At 33.7% G+C, this 27572-nt stretch overlaps 1 protein-coding gene across 4 annotated transcripts in view; it reads right to left on the bottom strand.

Moving 5' to 3' along the window:
• Positions 1–541: 541 nt before the first annotated feature.
• Positions 542–27572, bottom strand: part of COL5A2 (collagen type V alpha 2 chain) — a 422925-nt gene continuing 395894 nt past the window's right edge. For all 4 annotated transcript variants that reach the window (XM_078327126.1, XM_078327125.1, XM_002749552.7 and 1 more), the window contains 23 exons: positions 27418–27462; positions 26995–27093; positions 25890–25997; positions 25533–25586; positions 22995–23048; positions 22726–22779; positions 22237–22290; positions 21719–21826; positions 21557–21610; positions 20998–21051; positions 20162–20323; positions 19407–19514; positions 18185–18292; positions 17038–17091; positions 15483–15590; positions 14913–14966; positions 12929–13036; positions 12501–12554; positions 11368–11475; positions 9033–9324; positions 6696–6883; positions 5016–5255; positions 542–2241 (listed from right to left, as the gene is read on the bottom strand). In XM_078327126.1, the coding sequence (XP_078183252.1) occupies positions 2095–2241; positions 5016–5255; positions 6696–6883; positions 9033–9324; positions 11368–11475; positions 12501–12554; positions 12929–13036; positions 14913–14966; positions 15483–15590; positions 17038–17091; positions 18185–18292; positions 19407–19514; positions 20162–20323; positions 20998–21051; positions 21557–21610; positions 21719–21826; positions 22237–22290; positions 22726–22779; positions 22995–23048; positions 25533–25586; positions 25890–25997; positions 26995–27093; positions 27418–27462 (2415 nt within the window). In that variant the 3' untranslated portion in view covers positions 542–2094. The remainder of the gene's footprint in view (positions 2242–5015; positions 5256–6695; positions 6884–9032; positions 9325–11367; positions 11476–12500; positions 12555–12928; positions 13037–14912; positions 14967–15482; positions 15591–17037; positions 17092–18184; positions 18293–19406; positions 19515–20161; positions 20324–20997; positions 21052–21556; positions 21611–21718; positions 21827–22236; positions 22291–22725; positions 22780–22994; positions 23049–25532; positions 25587–25889; positions 25998–26994; positions 27094–27417; positions 27463–27572) is intronic.

The raw sequence follows: 27572 nt of genomic DNA, 5'->3' as shown, positions 1-27572 counted from the left end.
TGTTTGTGACTTAAAAGTATTACCACATATTTCTGGTTCATCTACATAAACTTATATCATCTGTATGGTTTATACTTGAAGGAAGTCAAAGAAAACTCATACATGTATTTAGGCATATAAATACTCAAATTTAAGATATAGAGGTCAAAATATAACCAGTTTGGGGGAAAATGATGTCATAAACTACATACTGAAAGAAAACCAAAACCATTTAGACTAAATTCATATGTGATATACTTTGAGACTTATGTTTTATTATCACAATTTATTCAGTCATGAAAAATCTATGGCTTTCCCTTTTTATCAATAATACTACCCTGACATTTTTAAGGGCAGAGACAGTGATAATTGGTGTTATGTTGCTTTTGTGGGTAATGTTGCAGATAGGTTTTCATTTATAAACCAGTACATACATGATGGAAGGTATTTGTTGTATCTTTTAAACCAATGGCAAACAAAGTATGCCACCACATCTCCTTTTCACTATTGGAAATTAAATAGATCTAGTATGATCAAAGGAATTCCACAAAACAAAAACCACTGAAATGACAAAAGCGTGCATTTAATTTGATGCTTTGCAGAGATACATGACCAAAGTTGTGTGCATGGCTTGTCTTTTGGGATGGTCCCAGCTGTTTATTTTTAAAGAAAATAATTAAAATAGAGCCAACAAATGCAATTAAGAAATAAAAGAGTCTTGAGACAAGGGAACCTACACATGTTCTGGTCTTGAAACATGCAAGTAGTACAAAGCATTCCAGATACAGTATGACAGAGGAATGGTGAACAAGCATTGGAACGATGCTCTTTCTCTCAGAAATGGGAAGTCTAACAGTTATGTTTTCACAATGGTAGTGATTAAACCATCTTTATTTTTAAATAAATTTATAGGAAGAATTTTAGCACCATCATTAAAGGAAAAATAATAATAATTTTTTAGCCCTGCCTATCTCCAGTCTTGGAATAATAACAGAAGCATAGCACCTTTCAGTATCTAAAATATAAACAAGAATAGTAAGTCCATCCCAGCTTCTAGAGATGAGGTAGCTCATGCTAAGAAATATTGGGTCATTTTTCCTATGAAAGTTCAAAGGCCAAATGGTCTAATTCCAATCATCACATTTGATTAAAGTCAGCTCCACAACTCAGTTTCTAGATCTTTTTCTTCATTATAGGCTTCAGGATGATGATATTGTACATGTGGAAGAGTCTCAACTTAGGGTCCTTGGACATATGTTTGTAAAGTTCTATATGTCAATTATTTTGCATTCAGTATCTTCTTAAATAAGAAAGGGCAAATGTATTAAATGGTATATACTAGCATAACTTCTATCAATATTGATAGATTGAGTCAAGAGGAGAAAGATATCTTTAAATTTGAATGAGAAAGATGTCTAAACTTAGCATATTTGACAAAAATTTAAGAAGTAGAAGTAAATTCACTTTGTTCTTCAAAATGCCACTGTATATATACTATTTAAAAGTTCTATTTGAGACAGTGAAAAACTGGTGTATTTTTAAGATTGTCCTTAAAGAGTCTCTATTATAGTTACACAATATCAAGACATGCATGTAGGTCTGAATCACAAGTTAAACATTTTGAAGTCACTTTTAATTGACAGTCTTGGAATGAGAGGCCACAAAGGGCACTAATTTCTATTTTTCAATTGCAGCCAAGCAAAATAAACATGTGTTGTGACTCTATATACCCCACTCTTTAAGCTACCTGCCAGGAAGAAGAATTTCCTCATAAATACTAAGCAACTTTTTCATTACACTGAAATAAATTGAAGAAAACGGAGATTTATTTATTCAATCAGTTTACTTTCTGTAAAGGTGGTCATTGTCATTGGTCATCTTAAACCTAAACTGTTGTATTGAAAAAAATTCAAATCAATTAAAACTTGAGGATTGTAAGTAAAATAAATATTCTGAAGGATAAGGAGGCCAGGCACTTAAGACCATATATACAATGCTGATGCAGGATCAGCCATTACTTCAAGAGTCTCAGGATTAACTTCAAACCGTCAAAGTTCTTGTGAATGGCGGTGGTCATTGATGGTGGTACTCATTGTCGATGCATCTTGGCTTACTTTACACAAAACAAACTGGCCCAATTTCAACACCGAATTCCTGGTCTGTGCCGCCAACATCCACAGGGGCAAGATCTATGATGGGCAAGCGTGCCACATTCTGTGTTCTATATTCAAAGACAGTCTTGCCCACATTTCCATTTCGCTTCTGAAATTAAATGGTACAATTGGTTAAAAGCACATACAGAGAGTCACCCGTTACAGACACAAGAAGGAAGCCAGACAGGAGAATCCTGGGCAGAAAAGCACCATCAGTCTTAACGCTGCCGTTCTGGCCCTGGTAACTAACAACCTGGATGTCCACTCAAGAGACCTAATCTGAAAGTTGGTAATTTCAAAGACGACAGGAGGATAAATTTACAATGATGGGAAGAAACCAGCGTAAAAAGGCTGAGAATACCCAAAATCAGAACGCCTCTCCCTCTAAAGATAATCACAGTTCCACATCAACAATGGAACAAGGCTTGATGGAGAACGAGCGCATCCCAATGACAGAATCACTCTTCAAGGAATGGATAATAAGAAACTTCTGTGAGTTAAAAGAACATGTTGTAGCCCAACGTAAAGAAACTAGGAACTTTGAAAAAAGGTTTGACAAAATCCTATTGGGAATAGACAACTTAGAGAGGAATATAAGTGAATTAATGGAACTGAAGAATACAATACAGGAACTCCGAGAAGTATGCACAGGTTTAAACACTCAAATTGTTCAAGCAGAAGAAAGGATAACAGAGGTCAAAGTCCAACTTAATGAAAGAAAACAAGAAGACAAGATTAGAGATAAAAGGATAAAAAGAAATGAGCAAAGTCTCCAAGAAATGTGGGACTATGTGAAAAGACCAAATTTACGTTTGATAGGTGTACCTGAATGCGATGGAGAGAATGAATCCAAGCTGGAAAATACCCTTAAGGGTATTATTCAGGAAAATTTTCCTGAACTAGCAAAGCAGGTCAATATTCAACCCCAGGTAATATAGAGAACACCACAAAGATATTCCTCAAGAAGAGCAACTCCAAGGCACACAATCGTTAGATTCACCAGGGTTGAAAGGAAGGAGAAAATACTAAGGGCAGCCAGAGAGAAAGGTCAGGTTACCCACAAAGGCAAGCCTATCAGACTTATAGCAGATCTCTCAGCAGAAACTCTACAAGCCAGAAGAGAGTGGGGGCCAATATTCAAAATCCTCAAAGAACAGAACCTTCAGCCCAGAATTTCATATCCAGCCAAACTAAGCTTCACAACTGAAGGAAAAATAAAATCTTTTATGAACAAGCAAGTACTCAGAGATTTTATTACCACCAGGCCTGCTTTACAAGAGCTTCTGAAAGAGACATTACACACAGAAAGAAACAACTAGTATTAGCCTTTCTAAAAATATACCAAAAAGTAAAGAGCACCAACATAAAGAAGAATTTTCATCAACAAATGGATAAAATAACCAGTTAACATCAAATGGCAGTAACCCTAAATTTAAATCGACTAAATCCCCCAATCAAAAGACACAGCCAAAACCCAACGGCATGTTACATCCAGACCTATTTCACATGCAAGGATACACAAAGACTCAAAACAAAGGAATGGAGAAAGATTTACCAACCAAATGGAGAGCAAAAATAAATAAATAAATAAATAAATAAATAAAAAGCAGGAGTTGCAATTCTTGTAGCAGATAAAATAGATTTTAAAGCAACAAAGATATAGTGGTAAAAGGATCAATACAACAACAAGAGCTAACAATCCTAACACCCAGATACAGAGAGACTTAGATTCAATGAGACAGAAAATTAATAAGGATATCAAGGACTTGAACTCAGATCCGGAACAAGTAAACTTAATAAATATTTATAGAGCTCTCCACTTCAAATACATAAAATATACATTCTTGTCAATACCACATCACACCTACTCATAGGTTTAAATGAAACATTGATTGGCCATTATTAATACCCATTTTTTTTTCAGAATAAAGCAATATTTCCATTCACCCTCCCTCTTTCTCTTCCTCTTTCTTTCTCTCCTTTACTTATTTTTTTTTTCTTTCCTTCTCTCAAAAAAAGAAATCAACTTGTAAACCTCTAGATCCAGGTCAGCAATGTCTCTCTCATTGCTTGAATTCCTTCCCTCCCTTCCCTCCCTCCCTCCCTCCCCCCCTTCCTCTCTTCCTTCCTTCATCCCTTCCTTCCTCCCTCCCTTCCTCCTTCCCTCCCTTCCTGCCTTCCTCCCTTCCTCCTTCCCTCCCTAAAAAAAAATAATAATAAAAGCACATACAAGTTTTTCCAGGTATGTTAGACAGCAACCTTTCCAGACAACTTTTATAATGTAAAGGAAATGATTTTTAGAGTACTACTTAAAAAAATGAAAACACAAAGTGAGTTATTAGTGTACTTATGTGACAGAATTTCTTTTATGCTTTAAGTAAATTCCCATGGTTCTTCTGCAGCTTCCCAAATGATCACTAGCAAAATAAATTATGAAAGCTTTTTTGTTTTCCACAAATGAAACTATAATTCACCATTCAGTATTATTTTTGTTTTGTACCTCAATATGCAAGTGGGAAGACTTACAAATTAGTGAAAAAAATAAAGTATCTTGGATTGATTACACATTTTAGAAATAAGGAATTTTAAGCATGGAACTAAGATTCAGTAAGTTAAACAACTTGGAAAAGAACCAAAGACAGTCTGCAGAAGAGCTGATCAGATCTTAGGCATCCAGTTCTTTCTTTACTATATGTATTCAAACCCCTGTCATGCTTCATGTGCTAACACACTCAAGTTTATCCTAAAGAGTGACTATAAACAAACTGCTAGTATGCTCATACATGAGGCAAAACTGCCCCCAGTTCTAGTGCCATAATAGTATTTTTAACAAAATTAATTTTTTTTCCTCAAACAGATCAATGTAGATAAAAAAGTACTTACGGAGCAAGTGTCTTGAAGAACTATATATCTGAATCTAATATTTCCCTCTGCTTTGATATCTAAGTCATTTGCCCCTTTGAGAACCACAGCTTTTTTGAGGTTCTTAGCTTGATCATCCATGTATCCTACACTGTTTTTACAGACGTAAGTAATATTCTGGGAGGCTTCTTTTGATAAAAGGCGCAAGAAGGTCATCTGAGTAATGGCTGTGTTAGGTGATTGGTGATCTCCATAAACAAACTAGAAAAACAAAGAGTCTTTGTCACACACAAGACTGAAGGTTTCATAATGGCTTATACATGTGTAAATTGATTTCAGATAAATTAATTTTGAAGAGTATTACTTTAATTCTTGTCATAAAGCAAGCTATTCTACCTATACATCTAAACATATCCTAAAATATCTATGAATACTCACAAGAACCTCTGTGAGTATTATGTGAGAACTAACCTAGACAAAGGATAATGAAACCAAGTATAAGTATACTTCACCAGAACAAGCATAAGTATTTTTAAATCTGCTTCAATCACATATCAAAAATAAGTCATTACTTTTATTGCTAATTTAAATAAAAATTAGGAATTAACTAGTAATACAAAATCTTTTGCCCCAACTATTACATAATTGTAAGAAATAAGAATTAAAAGTCTTCCATAAGCTAACAAAAATAAATAATGAATAAAAAACTTGTATACACTCTTTCCTATCCACCTTCAACTCTGAGCACTCCCATCTGAGCTTTTTTTACATTTTATATTAGCTATATTTCAACTATTTATATTTAAAATTTAAAATTTCATGTTAATTAAATAATGATAGATTCTAGTTTATCTTGTATACACCCTTAATGTTCTTATATAATGCTTATTCTGAGTGTGAGTTCTAGGAAAAGGTCAGAAGCAGAAGTAAGAAGAATCTTTCTGTTAGGCTGCCATCAAGAGATGCAAAATGAAATATTCACATTACAAGAGGCAGTGGCAAGGCCAGAAGTTTGTCTGAACACTGGACTGTGAAAGAAACAGAGTAGACTGGGACTCAGAAAAATATCAATAGACTTCATAATATTACAAAAATGACTTAAATTTAAATAATATTAAAAATTTGACAGACTGATTCAATTATTTAAAACATTGTTATAGCCATTATCGAATATTAATTTACCATTTATCCCAAAATACAAGACCCTAAACTAAGTATTTTATATCCACATGGAAACTATGCAATAAATATTATCACCCTTACTTTAAACTGGCAAAACTGAGTCTCCAAAAAGTACAGTGACTTTATGAGGCCCCAAAGTCAGTAAGAGATCCTGGTGAGGTACCCAGGTCTCCTGAAGCTGAATATACAGAAATAACTGTTTGTCAACTGTGGTAAGATCCCTTTCAGTACACTCCACAGTCCGTGTCATATACATTAGAGAAACTTACAGTAAAAATAATTATTTTTCTATATTTTATCAATGAGAAAATTTTAATTAAAATTTTATGTTAACTTGACTTATAGCGAAACCTTGTTTATGCAATGTATTACAATTGTAACTAATGAGAATATATCATTTCAAAATAAACATAGTAAAATAATCCTGGTTAAAAAAATAGCAAAGTCCTAAATAAATAAAGAAATGTAATAAGTAATTAAAAGTAAAGAATACAGTTTTAAGTAAGCATATTAAATTACCTGAGATCCTCTATTCATATCAAGACCATACCAAACAGGCTTATGGTCAGGAGATTTACTGGCCCACCAGGTTTTACGTGGTACACTGGACGGGTTTGCTGAAATACATGTTTCTCCTGTTTCCATGTTGCAGTAAACTTTGATTGCATCCTCAACAGATCCTTGGTTAGGATCAATCCAGTATTCACCTATTTTTCAAAATAGGAATTTTACTAAATAAAAACAATCTCAATCATTATTATGAGTATCCAAAAGAATTAACAGAGAATTTGAAAATATATATTCCCTGATTAATAATTATTTTAAGAGAGAGTACCCCTTAAGAAAAAAGTAGCCATTATGCATCGGGGACCTTTCTACATGTTAGTCGCCATTGTAAGGCAATTTGCCAAACCATGTACTTAAGGCCCAAAACTTCCATATAAAGGAAATAGTATTACCCCCATTTCATAGATAAGAAAACAATACTGAAAAGAGACAACCTACAGTAAGTGGCTTTGCCAAAATAAGTGTGTTCCCCTCAAATTTATAAAGCCAAACTTTTAAAGCAAATTAAAAAACTTTTAAAGCAAATTAGAATATGATAATGTAACATCAAAACAATGAGTAAACAAATGAGTTGAATTAAAATTAGAATACTATGAATCATTTCATTGGCTCTTTTTAAAATTAATGTCATATCTGGGAGGTTCTTAAAACAGGAAATACCAAGGCAGTATTTGGTGGTAGGCATACAGTCAAATACACAATTTTATTTGCATATATGGGTGTAATATATATATATATATATATATATATTTGTGTGTATAGTTTGCATTTTAAATGAAATTAAAGTGGTGGAATGTATATAGTTAATAAAATTGTCCTTTCTTCAAAGATAATAATTTTAGCTATTCTTCTCAATGTCATTTTAAAGTGAATGGAAACTCTTAAGCACTTTGTAGATCATTTGTCTTCTACGACTTAGGATCACTCTTCTCTAGATCTTATTAGATTAATTAAAATAACAGAATAAGGTAAACTCTAAGCCTGGTACATGCAAGTAGGGCAGAAAAACTATTTTATTCCAAAATGCCTTGGAACCTCATAATAATATAATCCTGCCAGCAGAGATTCCAGAAGTATGATTTACAGACCATTAAACTACATGAAAGGAATTACATATTTAAATAAATTTGGGAAATATATGATTGATGATCCAACAATATTTTAACATTAAGACACTGACAGGCCATGCAAGTAAATAAATATTTTTAACAATACTAAAGCAAGTATTTTCCACATTTCCATGAAATGCTTTTACAACAAAAAAAATCAATATTTTAAGATTCCTGGATGGAAATGGAACTACTGTCATGAAACTGGATTATTGATAGGATATAATCATCTATAATAGTACATTTTTTAAAGTTAACTTTTATTTTAGATAGGGTCCTGTGCAGGTTTGTTACATGGGAATATTGTATGATGCTGAGGTTTGGTATACAGATCCTGTCACCCAGGTAGTGAGCATAGTACCCAATAGGTAATTTCTCAACCCTCACTCCCATCCACACCCTCCCCCAATAGTAGCCTGCAGTGTTTACGGTTTCATATTTATGTCCATGTGTGCTCATTAGCTCTTACTTATAGGTGAGAACATATGATATTTGGTTTTCTGTTCCTGCATTAATTTGTTTAGGATTATGGTTTCCAGTTACATCTATGTTTCTGCAAAAAACATGATTTCATTCTTTTTTATGGCTGCATAGCGTTTCATCGTGTGTATATATCACATTCTCTTTATCCAATCAAACCTGATGGGCACCTGGGTTGATTTCATGTCTTTACTATTGTGAGCAGAACAGTGATGAATATATGAATGCATGGGTCTTTTTGGCAGAATGATTTATTTTCCTTTGGTATATTCCCAGTAATGGGATTGCCAGGTCAAATGGTAGCTTTGCTTTAAGTTCTTTGAGAAATCTCCAGACTGCTTTCCACAGTGGCTGAATTCATTTATATTCCCACCAGTAAGTGTATAAGCGTTCCCTTTTCTCCACAGCCTTGTCAGCATCTGTTATTTTGAGACTTTTTAATGACAGCCATTCTGACTGTGTGAGATAGTATCTCATTGTGACTTTGATTTTTATTTCTCTGATAATTAGCGATGCTGAGCATTTTTTTATGTTTTCACAAAACTGACTGTCTTCACCATTAAATTATAAGCTCTATGTTTACTATTTTTATCTCATATCTATCACTAAGTAGAAAGTCAGTAACATATTTTGGAATATAGTTGAGAATAAAACAATCAGAAACAATGCGTTTTGTTCAAATGGCCTGCTGTCTACTCACCACTCTGCTTTGCGGAATGGCAAAGCTTTAAGTCATCACATGTGCGGGCTGGGTGCTTTTTTGAGCCATCAGGGCTGCGCATGGTTTCAATCTGACTACTGAGTGACTTCAAGGTAGCATGAACCCCTGGGTCTGTTTTGTTTTTGTCATCAGGAGCTGCCTGATCTTCAGTAAACTCTGGAAGTGGATCTGGCATGCTATCATCGTAGTGCCCCATGATATCCCCAAGAGCAGCCGTAAGGTGGCCAGGGGGACCTGGAGGGCCAGGTGGACCAGGTTCACCAGGTGGGCCCTAATTAAAAAGAAATTGGATGGACATTTAACACATTGTTTTTGTTATACTTAACTGGTAGAACTTGGTTCATAGGAACTTCCAATAAGACAGTCCAATTTGACAGTAAAGGGAGATCTATGACTCCTGCTCTTGTAACTAGATGGGGGTGGTCTAACAGGCTGTAACATTCAAAGATGAGAAACGATGCCTAACCATTTTCAGGCAACAGATCTTCAAGTCATCATCCAAGATAAAGAAAGATCCAAGCGCAAAATATTTACTCAGGTTTTTACCTTGAAGATACAATATATTTTATGCAAACAGCATGCAAATATGTGTGCTCCTTTGCAAACTATTTTGGTCAAGGTACGACCAAAATGTTTTAAAAGTACTTTTGGACAGAAGCTGAACAAAGGATGCTGGGGAATAGTGGGTGCCCGTTTTATAAGATTATATGTCAATAACAAGAAAATACCCACAAGAAACACCCACAAGAGAATTATACTACTGCTTCCAAATGAGAGGGAGAGAAACTTAGGAAGTCTTTTTATGTGCATTAATTACTGTCCAGATAAAAATTCTCCATCCTAAGCAAAATTGAAGAAATAGTCTTGGTTTTTAGAGATAGGGTCTTGCTGCTATGTTGCCTGAGCTGGATTCAAACTGCAGGCTCAAGCAACACTCCCGCCTTCACCTCCTGAAGAGCTAGAATTACAGGTGTGTGGCAAGGTGCCCAGTTTTCCTTAGTTTTTTAATTGAAATAAGTAAGAAACTCTCCTGCCTCTTTTTTTTTTTTAACCAAATAAGACACATTGAAGTCAGAGGGAGATAAGCACAAAAAATGGCAGAGACAACAAAATGGATCCTCTCTATTAATTCCCTTCTGCACTTCCCCAAGGAAGAACTCAGCAACTCGAAAGAACCAGGTGACAATATGAAGAGACACATAGTTCACATCTCATGTAGAGAGCAAGATTTGAGAGCAAGAACTCTCCAGAAGGCTGGAGTTCTACTGTTGGCTCTGCCACTTGTTATATGGCTCCAAACAAGTTGCTTTCACCTTCAGTGAGTGCCAATGCTTCCTCATTCTCAAAGAGCAGTTACATAGTTTTTTTTTTCTTTCTATCTCTAAGGTCATATATTGAGTCCATGCATTCCTTTACACTAATTTCAGGAGAAAGGAAAAGGTTTTTATTTTTGTTTTTTTAATATCAAGGACCACTGAACCACAAAATAAAGTCAATCAACAGTCACATAAGCCAAAGGTATTCCAATTCTCTGGCTGTTTCCTATTCACAGTTAGAGAAATTAATGAGTAGAAACTATTTTTCTTGCCCATAGGAAATATAAGACTATTTGATCCACATAAGAAATAAATATCTGGCATAACAGTACTGCTATGAAAGGCAAAGAAAAGGGAAGGAAGAGAAGGTAAAGAAGACCAACGAGGAAGAAATACCAGCGAGGGACGCATAAGCTCATATACAAACATGTACATGAGTACACTTGTGCATGGAAGATGTATGAAGATGTTTTCCAGACATGAAAGAAGCAAGGATCTAACTAATGTAGTATACAACTTTGGATCATCCTCAAGACTATTGAAACTTTTTGCAAAAAAAAAGTTTTAATTGAAATCCTTCCTGAACGTTGTTTTCAGTGTATAAAAACTTCAATTTCATACTCTTCATTTTCCAGCATTTTTATGGAGTTTTCATGAAGTAGTAACTATACCTCACAGACATTTAAAATATTGCCCTTGAGAGCAAATCAACATTTTCATAACTTTAATTATAAAAACAATCATAACATATTCTTTGCTCTTATTGGTATCACATTATGTTAATGTCTGGGTAGGCTGGACTCTGATTTTATGTGATCTAACTTATCCATATTAAAATCTTTGAAATAGTTACTTATACAAACTCTTGTGTGACTTTTAGGTTTGTTTTCAGAGTCCCTTATGTCTTTTGTCCATCAGGCTGCACAGACATTTCTTGAATAGAATCTGAGCAATTGAAATGAATAGCATTTTTTGCATGCAAACCCTTGTGACTTTACCTCAGGTCCTGCTTCTCCTACACTGCCTCGTACGCCTGGAGGTCCAATTGGCCCAAGTGGCCCAGAGTTTCCTTCTTTACCCGAAGGACCAACTGGGCCTGGAGGACCCTGCAAGAAACAAAGACCGTAGTTAAGATTCTATGAAGAAAAACTTCTGCAATGCATTTCTCTAATCAAAGAACTATTTTACATTTGGAGCTATTACAAGGATTTCTAAGATTCATTCTCTTACTGATTAATAAATGAACTTTTGGTCCTTTGTAACACTTATGATTTCATTGCACAAGAATTTTCCATCATCCATGCATGGTAAAAGATGAATATGAGTTTACATCTTTAATGGACTAGTCACCTACTTTTACTGGTAATAACTTTCATTAAACCTCAAATATTGTAAATTTGATTAACTTGAAATAATAAAATGACAAAAGTCGGAGTGTTTAAGTGAAATTTCTGTGCTTATGGCTTAGAATTTCATGTTGTGCTATTATTCTCAATTTTATGTATGATTTGTTTATACTGCATTTAGATATAGCAGATTTTTAAAAATTATTTATTCTATTTTTTTCTATAAAATGTTTTATATTTTCCTAAGTAATTACATACATCAATTGTCTTATGCCCTCAATGACTTTTACAAACAGCATTAATACAAATGGAGAATTTCTAAAAGCTTCAAATATTCGTTTCATTTTATTATTTACTTCCAAATTAGCCTTATGCAAACTACTTCTGAGGAATAATCACAATTACTTACTTTGTCTTTTAAGACAAAATATATTCAGTCTTAAAATCTGTCTCCACTTCATGGTAAATACTATTTTATCATCTCAAAAAGTGAAAGTTTAATAGAAATTATCATTAACACAATGTAACCAAATGAACTAACAGAGGAATATATCCAAATCCTAGGTAAGAAAGTTTAATGTGGCCCCATGAGGTAATATGTCATATTTCATGGCATTTCTACTTAAAATTAATCACTAAATACCTTGTCTCATATGTGTGTTGCCAACCTAAGGAGATGAGCCAACTCCAGCTTCAATACCATGGAAATGATACTCAAGCATTAGCAGTACATCACCAAAGGCATTATTATTTACACCTGCAACTTATTAACTTTTGTTACTTACTCTTGGGCCAAATGGTCCAGGGATTCCAGCACTTCCTTGTTCACCATTTGGACCCTAAGTAGAAATACAATTAAAAAAATTGCAAAATCTTTGGGTTCTGCTTTGTACCATTCTCAAAAATGTGCTATCATTGACTTTAGCAGCATAAACTACTTTAATAAAGTCACCAATCTCTGCAATGTCTACATGAGTTGACCAATGTTAAAGACATGTGTAGGAGTAAAAGTGCATATAACCTTTGCTTTGTTTCTTCCCTACAAACTATAGCTTATTATTGGCAATTATCATTTCTTATTCATCAAGATATTCATTGAACTGGAAATAAAATAAAAACATATCCACCTATTTTATAGACAGATAAATATTCATGTCAAGACACCTATGTAGTTTCAACAAGGGGGCAAATAATACTTAAAGAAATAACTTACAGGAGGGCCAGGAAGACCCTGAAGACCAGTAAAGCCTCTGTGGCCCTTCTGACCTCTGTCTCCTCGATCCCCATGATCACCTTTGTCACCACGAGGTCCTTGGGGTCCCTAGAAATAGTTATGACATGAAAATTACTTGCCACATATTATCGTTGAAACTATAATTTACTATAATTTTACTGTTTATAATTGTATTTACTATAGTTTTGCATATGGTATTTTATATGGATTAATACACTTGCTTATCTAAATAGTATTAGACCTAGAAATTTGTTTACTTTTCCCAAAGAATCATAGGTGATTACTGAAAAAAGATTTAACAATACTTTTCTAAATGTTCCTTTTTTTTTACATGTTTATCTTATAGTCATACTGAAATTAGATAGTTTTAGGTTTGAGCTAGCCTATCTGAAATGTTTTCCAAAGATTATGTTTTACATATTTAGTTTTTAGTATATAAAAATATTGCCACCATATGAAGATTCTTTTAAATTAAAACATTTCATACAATTTTTAACAATGAAATGATTTTAAGTTTGGATATGCAAATAAACAGCTGGGACTATATTAGGAAATTGGCAAAAACTCGCTTGAACAAATTAAACAGAAATATCATCATTAAGCCACTCTCCTCTAAAGGACAAAGCAACTCTATGTTATCCCATATCTTCAATATCTGTAACCAAATCCTGTGATCTTGTTGCTGAGAAGCTACAAAGAAAGCCATAATTAAGGATCTTATTTGGGAATAGAAGCTATAGCCAGAGAAGAGGTAAAAATTATCTAATCAATCTCAGATGTTTTGTTATTGTTGTTGCTGTTGGTTTTTTTATTTAAGTCCTGGGAAATTAAAAACAGCTCCAGGGTTCACAGCAAATTGTGGTTCCAATGATTTATAGTAAACTGACAAGTGACATAGAGTCATCTACTATAGAGCTGGCTTCTGTTGCTTTTAGTGTTTTCCCAAAAGAGAATCAGATCCCTATTTATCTGATTTTGGAAGATGACTGCAATAATCAAATCAATTGGCTCTCAGGTTAATATTTCCCTTATTCTTTTGATTTTGAGTTCATATTTTCTAATTATCATGCAGTCTAGGAACCCACTTTTAATAAAAATAAGATATCAGTAGCTTTTATATATTTTATATAACAATGTAAATTTAAATACTATCAAAATCAGCCTGAAGTTTCTCATAATGTTAGAAAGGTTGTTTTATTTGGGGGATGGCCCAAAGTTTCATAATTAAAAATAAACTAAACCAGAAGGTACCTATTTGAATTACTAACTACAATGTATTTATTCAAAAAAACAAAATTACAATGTTTCTATAACTTTTCAGAAAACTGTTTTCTTGATATGCTTTGCAACTATAAAATATTCACCAGTCAAGCTCAAATTAAAGCTGATAATTATTTAATAATATGGTCATGATTTTAAAAATATAACTGTTCTTTTTGAGAACAGACATTAATTTACTTGATAGGCATGAAAAGAATATGACCTGTTAGATGGCACATGAGAGGATTCATTCATGATAAGACATCTATATAATAATGTTAACCTGAAAGTGATTCATTGCAAATAGCACAAAGATCAGAACATGGAAAAATCTAGTTGAAAATAAAACAATATTTGAATAGTGCTTTTTAAGTTTACAGAGAGCTTTCAAATCCATTTTCCTATGTGATTTTTAGAATAGCTCAGAGGGAAGTGGAATAATTCCTATATTTTAGGATAAATCTGTGACTTTAAAAGTCTCCATGATTATTGATAGAATTCATGATTAAATTCAGAAGAATTGTTAAAATTTTAAAAAATAAACTTGTATTTTTTTAAAAAGGTAAACCCATATAATTTTAAATTAATATTTTTGTTCAAGCCTGAGGAATTTCATACTTTTCAGTTATGAATCTTAAATCATACTTCTTTGGGAGTATATTTCATATAAGAAAAGATTTAAAAAAAAAAACAGAGAACTTACAGGTAATCCACGTTTCCCAGCTCGACCAGGTGGTCCTATAGGACCCCGAGATCCCTAAAAGAAATTTTCAAAACAAAATTGGCATGAAAAAAGATATTCACCTATTATATATAGAATATCAAAACTATGTGTGTATAGTTGGATACTATACATATGTCTGTGTGTATATGCATATTTTTATGATTAATTAATTGAAATCAGGTAAATGACCAAGTGATGATACTTTTTAGTCAATTTTATTCATTGACTTCATTGAATAAGTATCACCTTAGTTGAATATAGTAAGAGGTTACTCACATTTTAACATAATGCATACGTATTACATTCTCAAATGACAGCATTTTCAGATGATGGAGGTCAAAGCATCAGTCTCTTCTATTCTCTCTTATAAATGAAATTTTGCTTTTCATACTAAGAAACATATACTAATTCATAATTAACTGTTTACCATTCATTATTTGCAGGGTTTAATGCAGCGAACTTGTATGATTGTGTATGTGCATATATGTAGCTTATAACATAGCATATGGGTGTGTAAAACTGTCAGTGTGAAACTGACTCCCTCCTTACCGGATCTCCTCTTTGTCCTGCATCTCCTGGAGCACCCACAGGGCCAGGAGTTCCAGGGGCACCCTGAGAGCCTGGCAGACCTGCAGGCCCAGGGTCTCCACGATCACCCTGACAAGAATAACCATGATACTATTTTTTAACATTTATTTTAAAACCACAATATTCCATATGTTCATGTTATTCATATAATATTAATAATGGAAAAATATACCCTTTAAAACTTATTTTAATTTTACTTATATTTACTAACTAATAAATTGAATGGAAAATAGTAAAGTTATTTCACCCTAATTTCAGGTCTCATCCTTCCCCTTACCTACTCCCTATTGCTGTCACAGTCAAGATCATTGGAGTATAGAATTGATCACCTCCAGAATTTGACATGTTTTCTAGACCACCAGTCTTTAAGCTGCCATATCAGTAGATTTGGAATACACAAAGACTTTCCAAAGACTGTGAAAACAAAGAAATTTTCAAGGAAACCACATTCTCCATTGTTCTCTCCATATGTATTCTTTCAGAAAACTAAATTGTGATTACCCTTCCTTACTTTCCTTTCAATAGTCCACCTTCTTCTGTTTTACAAAAGAAAGGCAGAAATCATACCATCTGCAATCTTATTATGATTCGACATTTCAAGGAATAAATACCTCTAGGCACTGAACTAAGGGACCTTTCCAGAATGCATAGTTTTCTTGAGTATAAAGCTAAGAAGGACAAGGAAAATAAAGAGACTCCTTTTTATTTTATCTAGATGACCCAATTATGACAAGGCTCCGAATATTACTTGTCTCCTTAAGAAGTCAGAAGTGAGGTAAGTTTTATATGAACATGTCTAAATGTCTAAATATAAATATTTGACTTGAAAAATGGCTATATATTTACATATTTTCTGACATAATTGTCTTATTTGACTGATTAATTTACCAACCTAGATAAACTTTGACAATTAGGTTACTGAACAGACATATAATAAATTGAATAAGCTAAATTAGCAATTTTAAGGTTTTGGAAAAAACAAAAAAACTTGGTCAGGTGTGGCAGCTTATGCCTATAATCCCAGCACTTTGGGAGGCCGAGATGGGCAGATCATGAGGTCAGGAGATCAAGACCATCCTGGCCAAAATGGTGAAACTCTGTATCTACTAAAAATACAAAAACTAGCTGGGCAAAGTGGCAGGCACATGTAGTCCCAGCTACTCAGGAGGCTGAGGCAAAACAATCGCTTGAACCTGGGGGTGGAGGTTGCAGTGAACCAAGATTGCACCACTGCACTCCAGCCTGGAGACAGAGCAAGACTCTGTTTCAATAAAACAAAAATAAAAAATACTTAAAGCACTCACATATTTAGAATTTATTTCAACTATATATATACATATTCAAATCTCATTTCATTTACAAGATTTAAAAATCATGACCTTACAAAAAAGGTTGTTATTCAGAAAAATCACAGCTGCATTGGAACTATGAGGAAAAATGATAGTTTTTAACATAAATTAAAAATATTTCAGATTTGCCTGACTTTAGATTTTTTAATCAACGAAATGTCTCTTACACGTTCTCCAACAGCACCATCCCGTCCTGGGGTACCATCATTACCAGCTGGACCCTATAAAGAATAATAGTTTGAAAAACTACTTGACAGAGTAATAAAGAAATCCTCATTCCAATTGTCAGAAAAATGACAGCATGTTTTACACCTGTTTTATAAACTGTAAATGAGCATTTATGGAAATATCAGCAGAAGAAAAGTTTCTGCCTCTTTTTTATTATTTTGAATTACTGTATATTAACACATTATTACTTCATCCATATTCTTCATTTATATTTCTTATTTTGAAAAAATTAAAATCCTGAAATACTTTGAAATAGACAACAATTACATTCTTACCACTTTGTTTTGCTTGTATTACCAGTGAATGGTTTTTCCTACATTTACTTCTTAAGATTATTCAAATAATATCCCTAAAGTTTTGAAATAAAATAACTATGTTTCAATGATATTAAATTACTTTAAGAAATATATAGTCTTCCTTTTCTATTTTATTGTAATTTTTATCATAAATATGTCCTTACTATTTGGTCAGATGTTGTCACAAAAGCTATTGATTCTTTCTTTCAATAAAATGTTACATTAACTGCTTGATGATTGACCCCTTAAAAACACTGAACAGAGGATATTCCAACCCTAAATTTCTCAAATTGCCTATCAAAAACTGATTTCCTCTCAAAAGTGCCTAAAGGAACATGACATCCATTATGTTACTTTATTGTGATATTTAAGTAAAATAATCTCTACTAACTTTACCCTTTTTGCAAGCTATAATAGCTATATTAATCCTATCACCATAAAACTTGGCAATTTTGATAAATATGCCATTACAAAATGAAATAATAACAAGGGGAAAGATGAATGGATGTGCCCTTTCACTTTCAAAACAATTTGACAACAGCTTAAATGAACTAAAATACTTAGCTCCAGACTAGAGGAAAGTCAGTGCAAAGACACCAATCCTGTTACCTTGTCTTTATGTCATCATTTAGCCAACTCTCTAGGGAAGTAGAGTACATCAAATAACATTACTAAGAAACTTTCTTGAGGTCAAATATTAAATCAAATTCTAAAGCAATTGCTAAATGAAAAAATCGTTCCTATGACACTCGGATAACAAGAGAAGAATTATTTTCACTATAGTACTCACTTCTGGTCCAGGTTCCCCTACAGGACCATTGGAACCTGGGGGTCCCACAGGTCCAGGTGGACCTTTATCTCCTGTTGCACCAGTTGGTCCTACTTTTCCTGGTGTGCCCTGAAATAGAAGTATAAATGTCAAACACTTCTGAAGAAATTGAAGAATGCTAGTTCCCATAAAGGCTAAGTTTTCAAAATGGTGCCTCCAGGCTCCCTCTATAACAATAATTTTACATTATCTTACAACACCCAGGTAATTATAATGCTTTCTTAGAGGCATGCCCACCTCTATTGGACTCCTCCTGATGTATCTAAGGGACCAAAACCCAGCCATTTTTTGCCACCAGCACAGGTGTGCAATTTTGAGTTCTAATCATGTATTCCATGGCTGATTCTAGCTGCCCTTCTGGAATTTGCATCACTCTCATCCTTTTTCAATTCTGCTTTGTTCATTTTATTTCTGTGTTCTGACACTTTGGTCTCACTCTTGAGAGATTTTACTTTCAAGTCCTTGGCTCACTTCTGATAACAGCAAGACTTCCCTTAACTCCTACTTTGTTGGTTTCAAATTTCTACCCACATGTCTCCCAGTTCCAAGATCCCATATATCTTTCTGTCTACATTCCATATAAAAACATCATTAATTTTTTCAAGCACTGTAATCTTTTAGCAGTAAAATGTAGTCTCTTCAAAGCTAAATTTGAATCAAATTTTTATCCATACTCCAGGGAATATAAAATCCTAAAGCACCCTCCAGGGAACAGGAGATTACCTTCAGATCATTCTTTAGCGTTCACCCAACATTCATCTCAAATATTACTTTAGCCCAACTATGCCTTCCCTTTGATGGTTTACTGTGAAATATGGTGTTTTCATAAGTGTGTTTACTTAAAAAGACACTACCTACTCACCAGGAGATTATCCCCCTCCTCTAGCTCCAGGGATCTTTTTAATTTTTGAAGAAAGATTTAAAGGTCACCAAAAATCCATATCCTTATTTGTCTACTTTTCTAGCTCAGGGTTAAACAAATATATATTTTCAAAGACTTCATAAGGTAGTTAAGAATTTGACATTTAAAATCAAAAGGATTTTTCAGATACTCAAAAATTAATGTCCTTACAATATTATTTAAATCTATTCATCAAGCAAAAAAAGAAAAATCAATTCTCTAAACAATTTGTATTGCACAATTTGTATATTATATACAATATTGACCGATGCAGCTACTCACCGCTGGGCCTGGCAGGCCAGGCATGCCTCTCTCTCCACGTTGCCCAGGCATGCCAACAATTCCTCTCTGACCGGTAGTTCCAGCTGGACCAGGGGGGCCATCTGGACCCTAATATTGAGGATAAACTAAAATCTGAAACTATTCAGGGTAATACCATACCCACGGAATTTACTATAAGTTGGGTACAGCTTTACAGGTTTTTCACTATGAAAAAGAAGTTCTCTGTTTCACAAAACCACACTATATATGAGTAGTCATAAATTGTAATCCGCACAGAACCTCTAACACTTATTTAAAGGTGAAACTCATCAGTTGGAAAGAAACTGAAGAGTAATGTGAATATTGACTTAATAAAAGAGGTAACTTCAGAGAAATTTTTTTTGTCTTTTTAAAGACAAAAAGAAAGTTTAAAAATAAATAAAAAATAGTTATTTATCTAAACACAATATTTAAAGGTTTTTGCATTTAAAAAATAAAATACATCTATTTTTTAAAGTTATTAATAATGAACATTTAATTTTTTTGTTTAGTATTTAGATACCATATCCATTACTGTTATTTTTATATCTCTCTATATATACATTTTTCCTAAAGCAGAGAATTATAAATTAAAATCTCTAGGGCATAATGCATTTTAAAAATTTAGGAATGTGCCCAGCATAATATTCAAGCATTTTTGTGGCACTGATCATTATGACTTTCTATTTGTAAATATCTCAGTTGAAGGTGGTCTGGAACAAATATGCCAAACTTACAGGTTGCCCATCTTCTCCTGGGTCCCCTTTGTCTCCTGGGCCACCAGGGGGGCCAGCTGGTCCTCGATCTCCCACACGCCCATGAGAGCCAGGGTCCCCACGAAGACCTGGAGGTCCCTCTTTCCCAGGTTCCCCTAAGGGCCCCGCGGGTCCTGGAGCTCCCTAGTATTACAAAGTAAGAAAGACACAGGAGGGCAAAGTGGAAGCCAAGGAAGAGCGACTGATAATGCTGTCTGCCTCAGATGCAGATGTCCAAGCCTGCAGGTTCATTTTGCCTGTGAGATAATCAGTCATTCAATAGGATTTATACAAAAGAAAACACAGCTGTAGAGTCATTCCCCAGGGGAATAACTAAATATCATTTGCAGTCAATTTCCTTTGAATAATTTTTCAAGAGTGGTGCAACTAACTTGAATTTTCAGACTTATTTAAGGCTCCATTCCAACGATGAATATGCAATATTTTATTCCTCTATATTTATTCTTATGATTTTTATCTTATAATGAAATAAAAACATTTATTAAAGAAAGTTTCGTAGATACATCTTAACTGAAGAGAATGATTATTAGAACATAATATTGTAAGTGTTCAGTATCTAAATGGAATAAAAATCAAACATTGGGGCTAAAAAGAGCTTGCAAATTAGCTCCTCCAAGAAATAGTAGATTACTAAGGATGACTCACTTTGATGAAATTTGCTTGGCATTATTGGAATAAGAGTTGTTAAGTAAGAAAACATATTAAGGAATTATATAAAATAATAAATATAACTCAAATATATACATGTGTGTGTAATTATTTCACTATTAGTGACTTGACTCACTAAGTTGACTTACAGCAGGGCCTGGAGGTCCAACTCTGCCAGCAGAACCAGGAAATCCTGTAGCACCCTAGAAACAGAATATCATATAAGCAAATTTTAAAGTAATATCAATTAGTTACATGTAGCTTCCTGAGATTTGTTTCACAGGAAGACTGAAGCCTTTAGATTTCCTTTCAGGTTGCAAGCAATAAACTTTTTTCTTCATGTGCATCTCATATTTGAGGGAATTAATCTAGATTAACTGGCAGGAAGGGCACTATTTTCTTTTGCCATGCAAGTAGTGCTAGAGTCACATTAATATTTTATATAACTGAATTAAATAAAGTGCTTTCACATTGTTTATTCTTTTATATACTCACATTACTGATAAGGCACCTGGGTCTCCAAGATTATAAACTTGATTTTAACCCAAATCTCCATCTGAGTTAAGTGCCCTTTGCACTACAGTACAGTTGATACAGATAGTAATTTGTTATTACAGCTTCAGATGAAAATTATCTTTTACATGACCAGGAAGCACTAGATAACTAGTATTAGCTATGCATACTTTGCAGAACATCAAAGAAACTTACAGGCGGACCTTGGGTTCCTCGACCACCTTTTAGTCCAGGAACACCATTAGGACCCTAAATAGAAACAAACAAAAGAGCACCATAGTGAAGCAAAAGAGGCTCTATGTACACTCCAAACATGGGGCACTTGACTTGAGTTAAGCCTTTTTGTTGTTAACTTACATGAGGGCCAGGGGATCCTGCTAACCCTTGTGGTCCAGGAGAACCAGCATCTCCCTTCTGTCCTGGCTCCCCAGGTTCACCTTTTACTCCAGGCTGTCCATCAGGACCCTATACAAAATTATACAAACAAGCAATTGATTATAAGACTTATCGGCAAATGATTTTAGAGTAATTATTACTAATGTATCAAGTAATCATATATTGTGAAACAGTGCTTTTTAATCAGTATTAAAGCATAGTAAAGGAAAAAAAGCTACTCTGATAAGATGTTTCAAGACAGCCTGAAAAATAAGCTATCCCATCGCATTTTTATTTTAACAAATAATTATAGCTCAACTAGCACAAACTCAAGTTTTGTGCCAGTCTATAAAAAAATGTATTGAAAATGAGAATATTGTTTAGAAAACTGTAAACTTTCCAGAATTATTAATATGTCTTAAAAATATGACAATGACTATTAAACTTATTATAAGAAGGGAAGTGTTTACTTGTAAATTAGGCATATTTGAAAATTATACCTGGGGTCCAGCAAAACCAACAGCTCCAGTTGGGCCATTTTCACCACGAGAACCCTAGATGGAGACAAAGATTACTGTAGCTTTCACACATTATTCTAAACAGGAACAATACTTTAAAATATGATCATATAAATTTGATATTTAGACATGTAAATATAGAAAGAAATAAAGAAAGACCATTAAGAATTATAAGAATAATATAATATATTTATATTATAAAGAAAGATACAGGTCACAGAACAAAATTTCCAAGGTCAGAAGTCTCAAAGCAGCCTCCAAATTATTTAGTAAACAAGCCATCTAACTAGACTTAGTAGATTGCATAGCAGGTAATTTTTAAACATAACTAGAAATGCAAAAGCTAAAGACTAGGAAGTTATAAATAGCCCAAAATCAATAAACATTGTTTTATGTAAATACCAAAACCAAATGATGAATTGTTTTATTGCTAAATCTTGCACTAAAGAACACCAAAATACTGTCACTTACAGGATTGCCCCGGGAGCCAGGAGGGCCAACTAGACCTCGAGGACCAGGTTCACCCTAGAAAGCAGATTTCAGATGGTTATTGTCCAAAACAGCAGCTAAACAGAATATACTTTTAGGACACTAGTCACTGTGTAGGGGGAGACAGTGGAAAAGAACTCTGAAATGATCTTGCTCAGCTACTGTATGTTTTAAAATGGAGAGATTTATGAAAGAGCCAGCTATTCAAAACTCATAATTTTGAGTATACAAATTAAAAACTTGTGACTTACCTTTTCTCCAGTAGGACCTGCAGGACCTGGAGGGCCCAAAGGACCTGGAAGACCCTGTCAATTAATAGAACATAGGCATACTGAGGGAAGAAAATGCACAGAAATCTTCATGCTTAAGCAAACAAATAAACAAAAAAGAAATGGCTATTTTGTTATAACTTGAGTGCTTTTGCAAATCACTATCTATAATAAATGATATAATATATATATTTGCAAAATTTTTTCTGTCTAGTTTAAAACCATTCCCATCATATTTTCTCCACATGGCATTTTATCTCTTTCATGCAGCTCAATTCATGCATACCTGAAACTGTTTGCAGGTATTAGGGCTAAATTAATGCTAAGCTTCAAAAGTGTTTCTGTTTCTTAGCCTAATGAGCTTTGCTAAAATTTATTCTGATACTTGACCACAAAATTGAAAAGAGGCTTTCCTTCTTTTGCATATAGTACTATATTCTTAAATTAATAGCAAATTATCACTTTTTATTTTTAAAAATTGAAATCGTGTTAAGGAATCTTCGGTTTCAGTTTGTTTGTTTTTGTTTTTGTTTGTTTTGGCACAGGGTCTCCACTCTACATTGTCCAGGCTGGAGTGCAGTGACTATTCACAGATGTGCTCACAGCACGGGCATCTTTGAACTGTTGGCCTGGACTCATGATCCTCCCATCTCAGACTCCAGACTAACTGGGACTACAGGCACAAACCACCATGCCTGGCTTAGTTTTCTTGAGATGAAAAGGAAAAGTAGCTAAGGTTTACAGCCTAAAACCCCAGCTACTTTGAGATTTCTGGGAATAAGAGAGCTAACACTTAAGAGGACAGAACAGCTAACACAGGGGGACACAACTGAGGCTTCTTGACACATTATCACAATCTTGAAACTGCAGGAATATTGAGGTCCTCTATAAGACAAGTTCTCTATCTGATATCTGCATATGCAGCCCAAATAAACTTTTATTATTTAATTTCTGTATTTATTACTGAAGAAACTTAAGGAACAAAAATGACTTTAATTTTACAGTTTTGACAAGCACATAGAAATCTGTGTTCTTACAATCTCTGGGACTATAATAGAATATACTTCCACATTAGTAGAAATACATATATTCCATATATTGCAATTTATATAATACAATTCCCTAAAGGATTTGATGGAATATAAATATCACTTCGTCACTTATGTTTATAGATTTTTTATACAGAGAACACGTTATTCATTTTTTCCCTACTACAAGATGACAGTAAGTGTTGATGACAGTAAGTGTTCTGCTCTGCTTCTTTCCTGCAACAATGTATTATCCCCATTAAAAATAAAGCAGTCATTGCTTACATCCTGATCCTAGCACACTGCAATTTCCAAGTTAGTTCATAGGCACAATAGATACATATTTTCGAGTTTCCCTTAAAACAAACTACCAATGCATCATTCCTACAAATAGTACTGCACTACTTATTCATTCCAGGATATTTATGATGTAAAATATTAAAAATATACCAGATTTACTTGACTATTTTTGAAATGTTAGTAAAATATTAGATTTCACAAAAAAGTAAGGTATATCTTTTGTGCATAATTTGTTAAAAGAAGTGGTGCATCATTAATTAAATTTGCATAAAAAGGACTAGTTGCCCTAAGGTGAAACTTTTCTACTACATTTCACTATATTTTCGTAATCCAAAGCTATTATAACCAATATATTAACAATTACTCAATATGCAGAACCAAATAGCAGTTCTCTTTCATTACATTACAACCGCTATTGCCAGGGCACACATGACAACTAACAGCAAACAATGTCATACTGAGACAGAAATCATTCATCAAATATCAGGCACTATTCCAGAAAATGATGGATGTTAAAGCCATTGTAACTAGCCACACTTACATGAGGAAATCATTTATGTGTGAAAACATATTGTCCTTCAAGTCTGATTGTCCCAGGAATTGTAAATATACATTCTAATTTCAAAGACCTACTGCTTGTTAAATGTCAGTTTCTGACATGACATTAAACAATGCTTTGAGGTCGACCATCCTTCTTGACATTCTGCTTATTCAAACTCTTTTTTAGTGAAAACATTAATGATGATTCACTGTGCAGTAAATTTCTCGCCCCAAATATCCAGTATACTGAGAAACAGTTATCACAACTTTGGTGACTCCACAAAGCTCTACTTGCTATTGCTGGAATGAGGAATTGGCCAGCTCATTAGATTAGCATTTTAACAGAAGTAAACTTTGTATGTGAAATAAAAAGATGATAGAGAAAGATAAAGAGGGCTCCCACCCCCTTAATGTACCTATATCATAGGGACAATAAATCTGTTTTTACTTAAGTTTCTCTATTTAATTTAGGGCAAGCAAAATAAATACCCATTGTTGGGTATTCATGTGAGCAGATCTCACATATCATTATTCTCCAATTCCTGACTACCAAGGAAACATTATTGACTTTATTTTGGAAAGTTCAGGCAAACTTATATGATACCGTAATGTTGGTTACTAGCCCAGCTAGAAAAAGAATGCTTTTACTTACTCTGGCACCATCATTTCCAGCTGTGCCTTCAGCACCTTTTTCTCCTATGCCACCCTGGAAAAACACACAAAATATAATTTATTCATTTAATTGTCTCTTTCCCACATTTGTGTGTAAGCTTCATGAGAGTGAAGGGTTAATTGTCATTTTCCTAGTTGTATCCAGTTGAGCCTGGGATGGCGGCTCACACTGTGCATTTTCTCAGTATTTATTAGAAAAATGAATGAATGAATGAATGAATGAATGAATGAATGAATGAATGACTTGTGACTCAGGATGATAGAAATAAAACCTGCTCAGGAAATCACTTTCAGTAGAAAGTCTGAATAAATGAACTTAAAAAAAAAAGAGACTTACTCTGTCACCCTTGGGGCCAGGAGTTCCTGCAATTCCTCTTTCTCCTGGCATACCTTGAAGACCTGGTGGACCTGCATCTCCAGGGGTCCCAGATGGACCTGGACTGCCCTAAGATGAACCAACATTAAGTGACCACACCAATATGTTAAGATTAAACTAATAAAATTGCTTTTTAGCGGGTCAAAAATAGTGGATATCAGCAATTTCATGTAGTTCAACTTAGTGCTTATATTTTTATCTAAGATAGTTATCTTTCAGTGAGTTGATAATTTTGAAATTTAAAAAATCAGATTTGCTTTTTCAGTTGTTGGTTTACATTTTCAACTTTTCTCTTATGAGGCAATTGAACACTAATTCAAATAAAAATAATACAGTTGCCTTTTTTCCCCCTCTGTTGGCAACATAATGGAAGATACTAAGAAAGAAAGACATTACATTTGGAGAAATATTTCATTCTCTCTTTAATGAAACTGATATTAGCCTGGCTTTTCAGCTAATATAGTATGTAATTTATAGTAGACCATTTCAATCACTATAACTGTGAAAATATTAAGAAGTCTCATGTCATATGATCATGAAAAATTCTACTTCAATTGTTTCTACTGAAGTTGCCCACATTATCTTGCACCAGTTGCTAAATGGCATACATTTCTGCCTTACGATGCATTGTATTTTCAGATTTTAAAAATTCCATATTTTCGAATATGTAGTAAGCACAATTGTGGGACCTGAGACAAGGAAAATGAAGCATATTATTATAAAAGCCTTCTAACAAATTATGGAATTTTCTATTTCTTTCCTCTGCATATTCATAGAAGCCACCAATAAAATGTACATAAACATTAGGAATGTTTTTGTATATGGAAATCTATCATCATGTACACTAAACCACAATCCCCATCACAGAAGAGAGTCTTCTGTTTAGCTGATACTTTAGTTGCAAGGAAAAAGCCTAGTAAGCGCTCATTAAATATTTGTGGAAAAAGAAAATGATGTAATCAAATTATCTTTCAAAAACAAGACAAATGCATTCTAGCACCATCAAGTCTTTATTGAGCAGTACTTTTAAAGAATTTTTAAATACTGAGATCACTAGGATACTTACCTTTGGGCCATCAGGACCATGTCCTCCAGCCATTCCCTTCTCACCGGGGAGTCCAGTTATTCCCGGTTCTCCTCTTTCCCCAGGATTTCCTCGTTCTCCCTAGCACAAAATTGGAATGTCAAATAATCTCAATACTTGACCTAAAAATAGGTTAAAATGTTTCTGAGAAATGGCTTCTACCAGTAAACATTTAGAAATGAGACATTACTAAAGCTCAATTTTCTAATTTAGTGATAAGAAATAAATTTGAAGTTTAAGGATATGCTAGTTTCATATCACAAAATATTTCTCACAAAATTGATTTTTATCTAGCCAAAGAATTTAATGGTTAAAAAAAAAATCTCAGTTTAAGAGTTAAAAAGATACCTTTTAAAACTGAAGCCAGTGGGAAACAAAATTAATCCTGAAGATTAAAACACTTACTCTAGGTCCTAGTGGGCCAACTGCTCCGGGATCTCCAGGAACACCCTATAAATACATTTTTTAATGGAACAAGAGCTTTGAGTTTAGGCATTTATCAGAAAACTTTCCAGTTCATATACCTAGTTTCTATTTATGTGCCATTAGAAGACTGCATA

This window comes from Callithrix jacchus, chromosome 6 (genome assembly GCF_049354715.1).
Source record: "Callithrix jacchus isolate 240 chromosome 6, calJac240_pri, whole genome shotgun sequence".
In the NCBI taxonomy this organism is placed as follows: Eukaryota; Metazoa; Chordata; class Mammalia; order Primates; family Cebidae; genus Callithrix; species Callithrix jacchus.
This window is presented reverse-complemented; position numbering and strand designations above follow the sequence as displayed.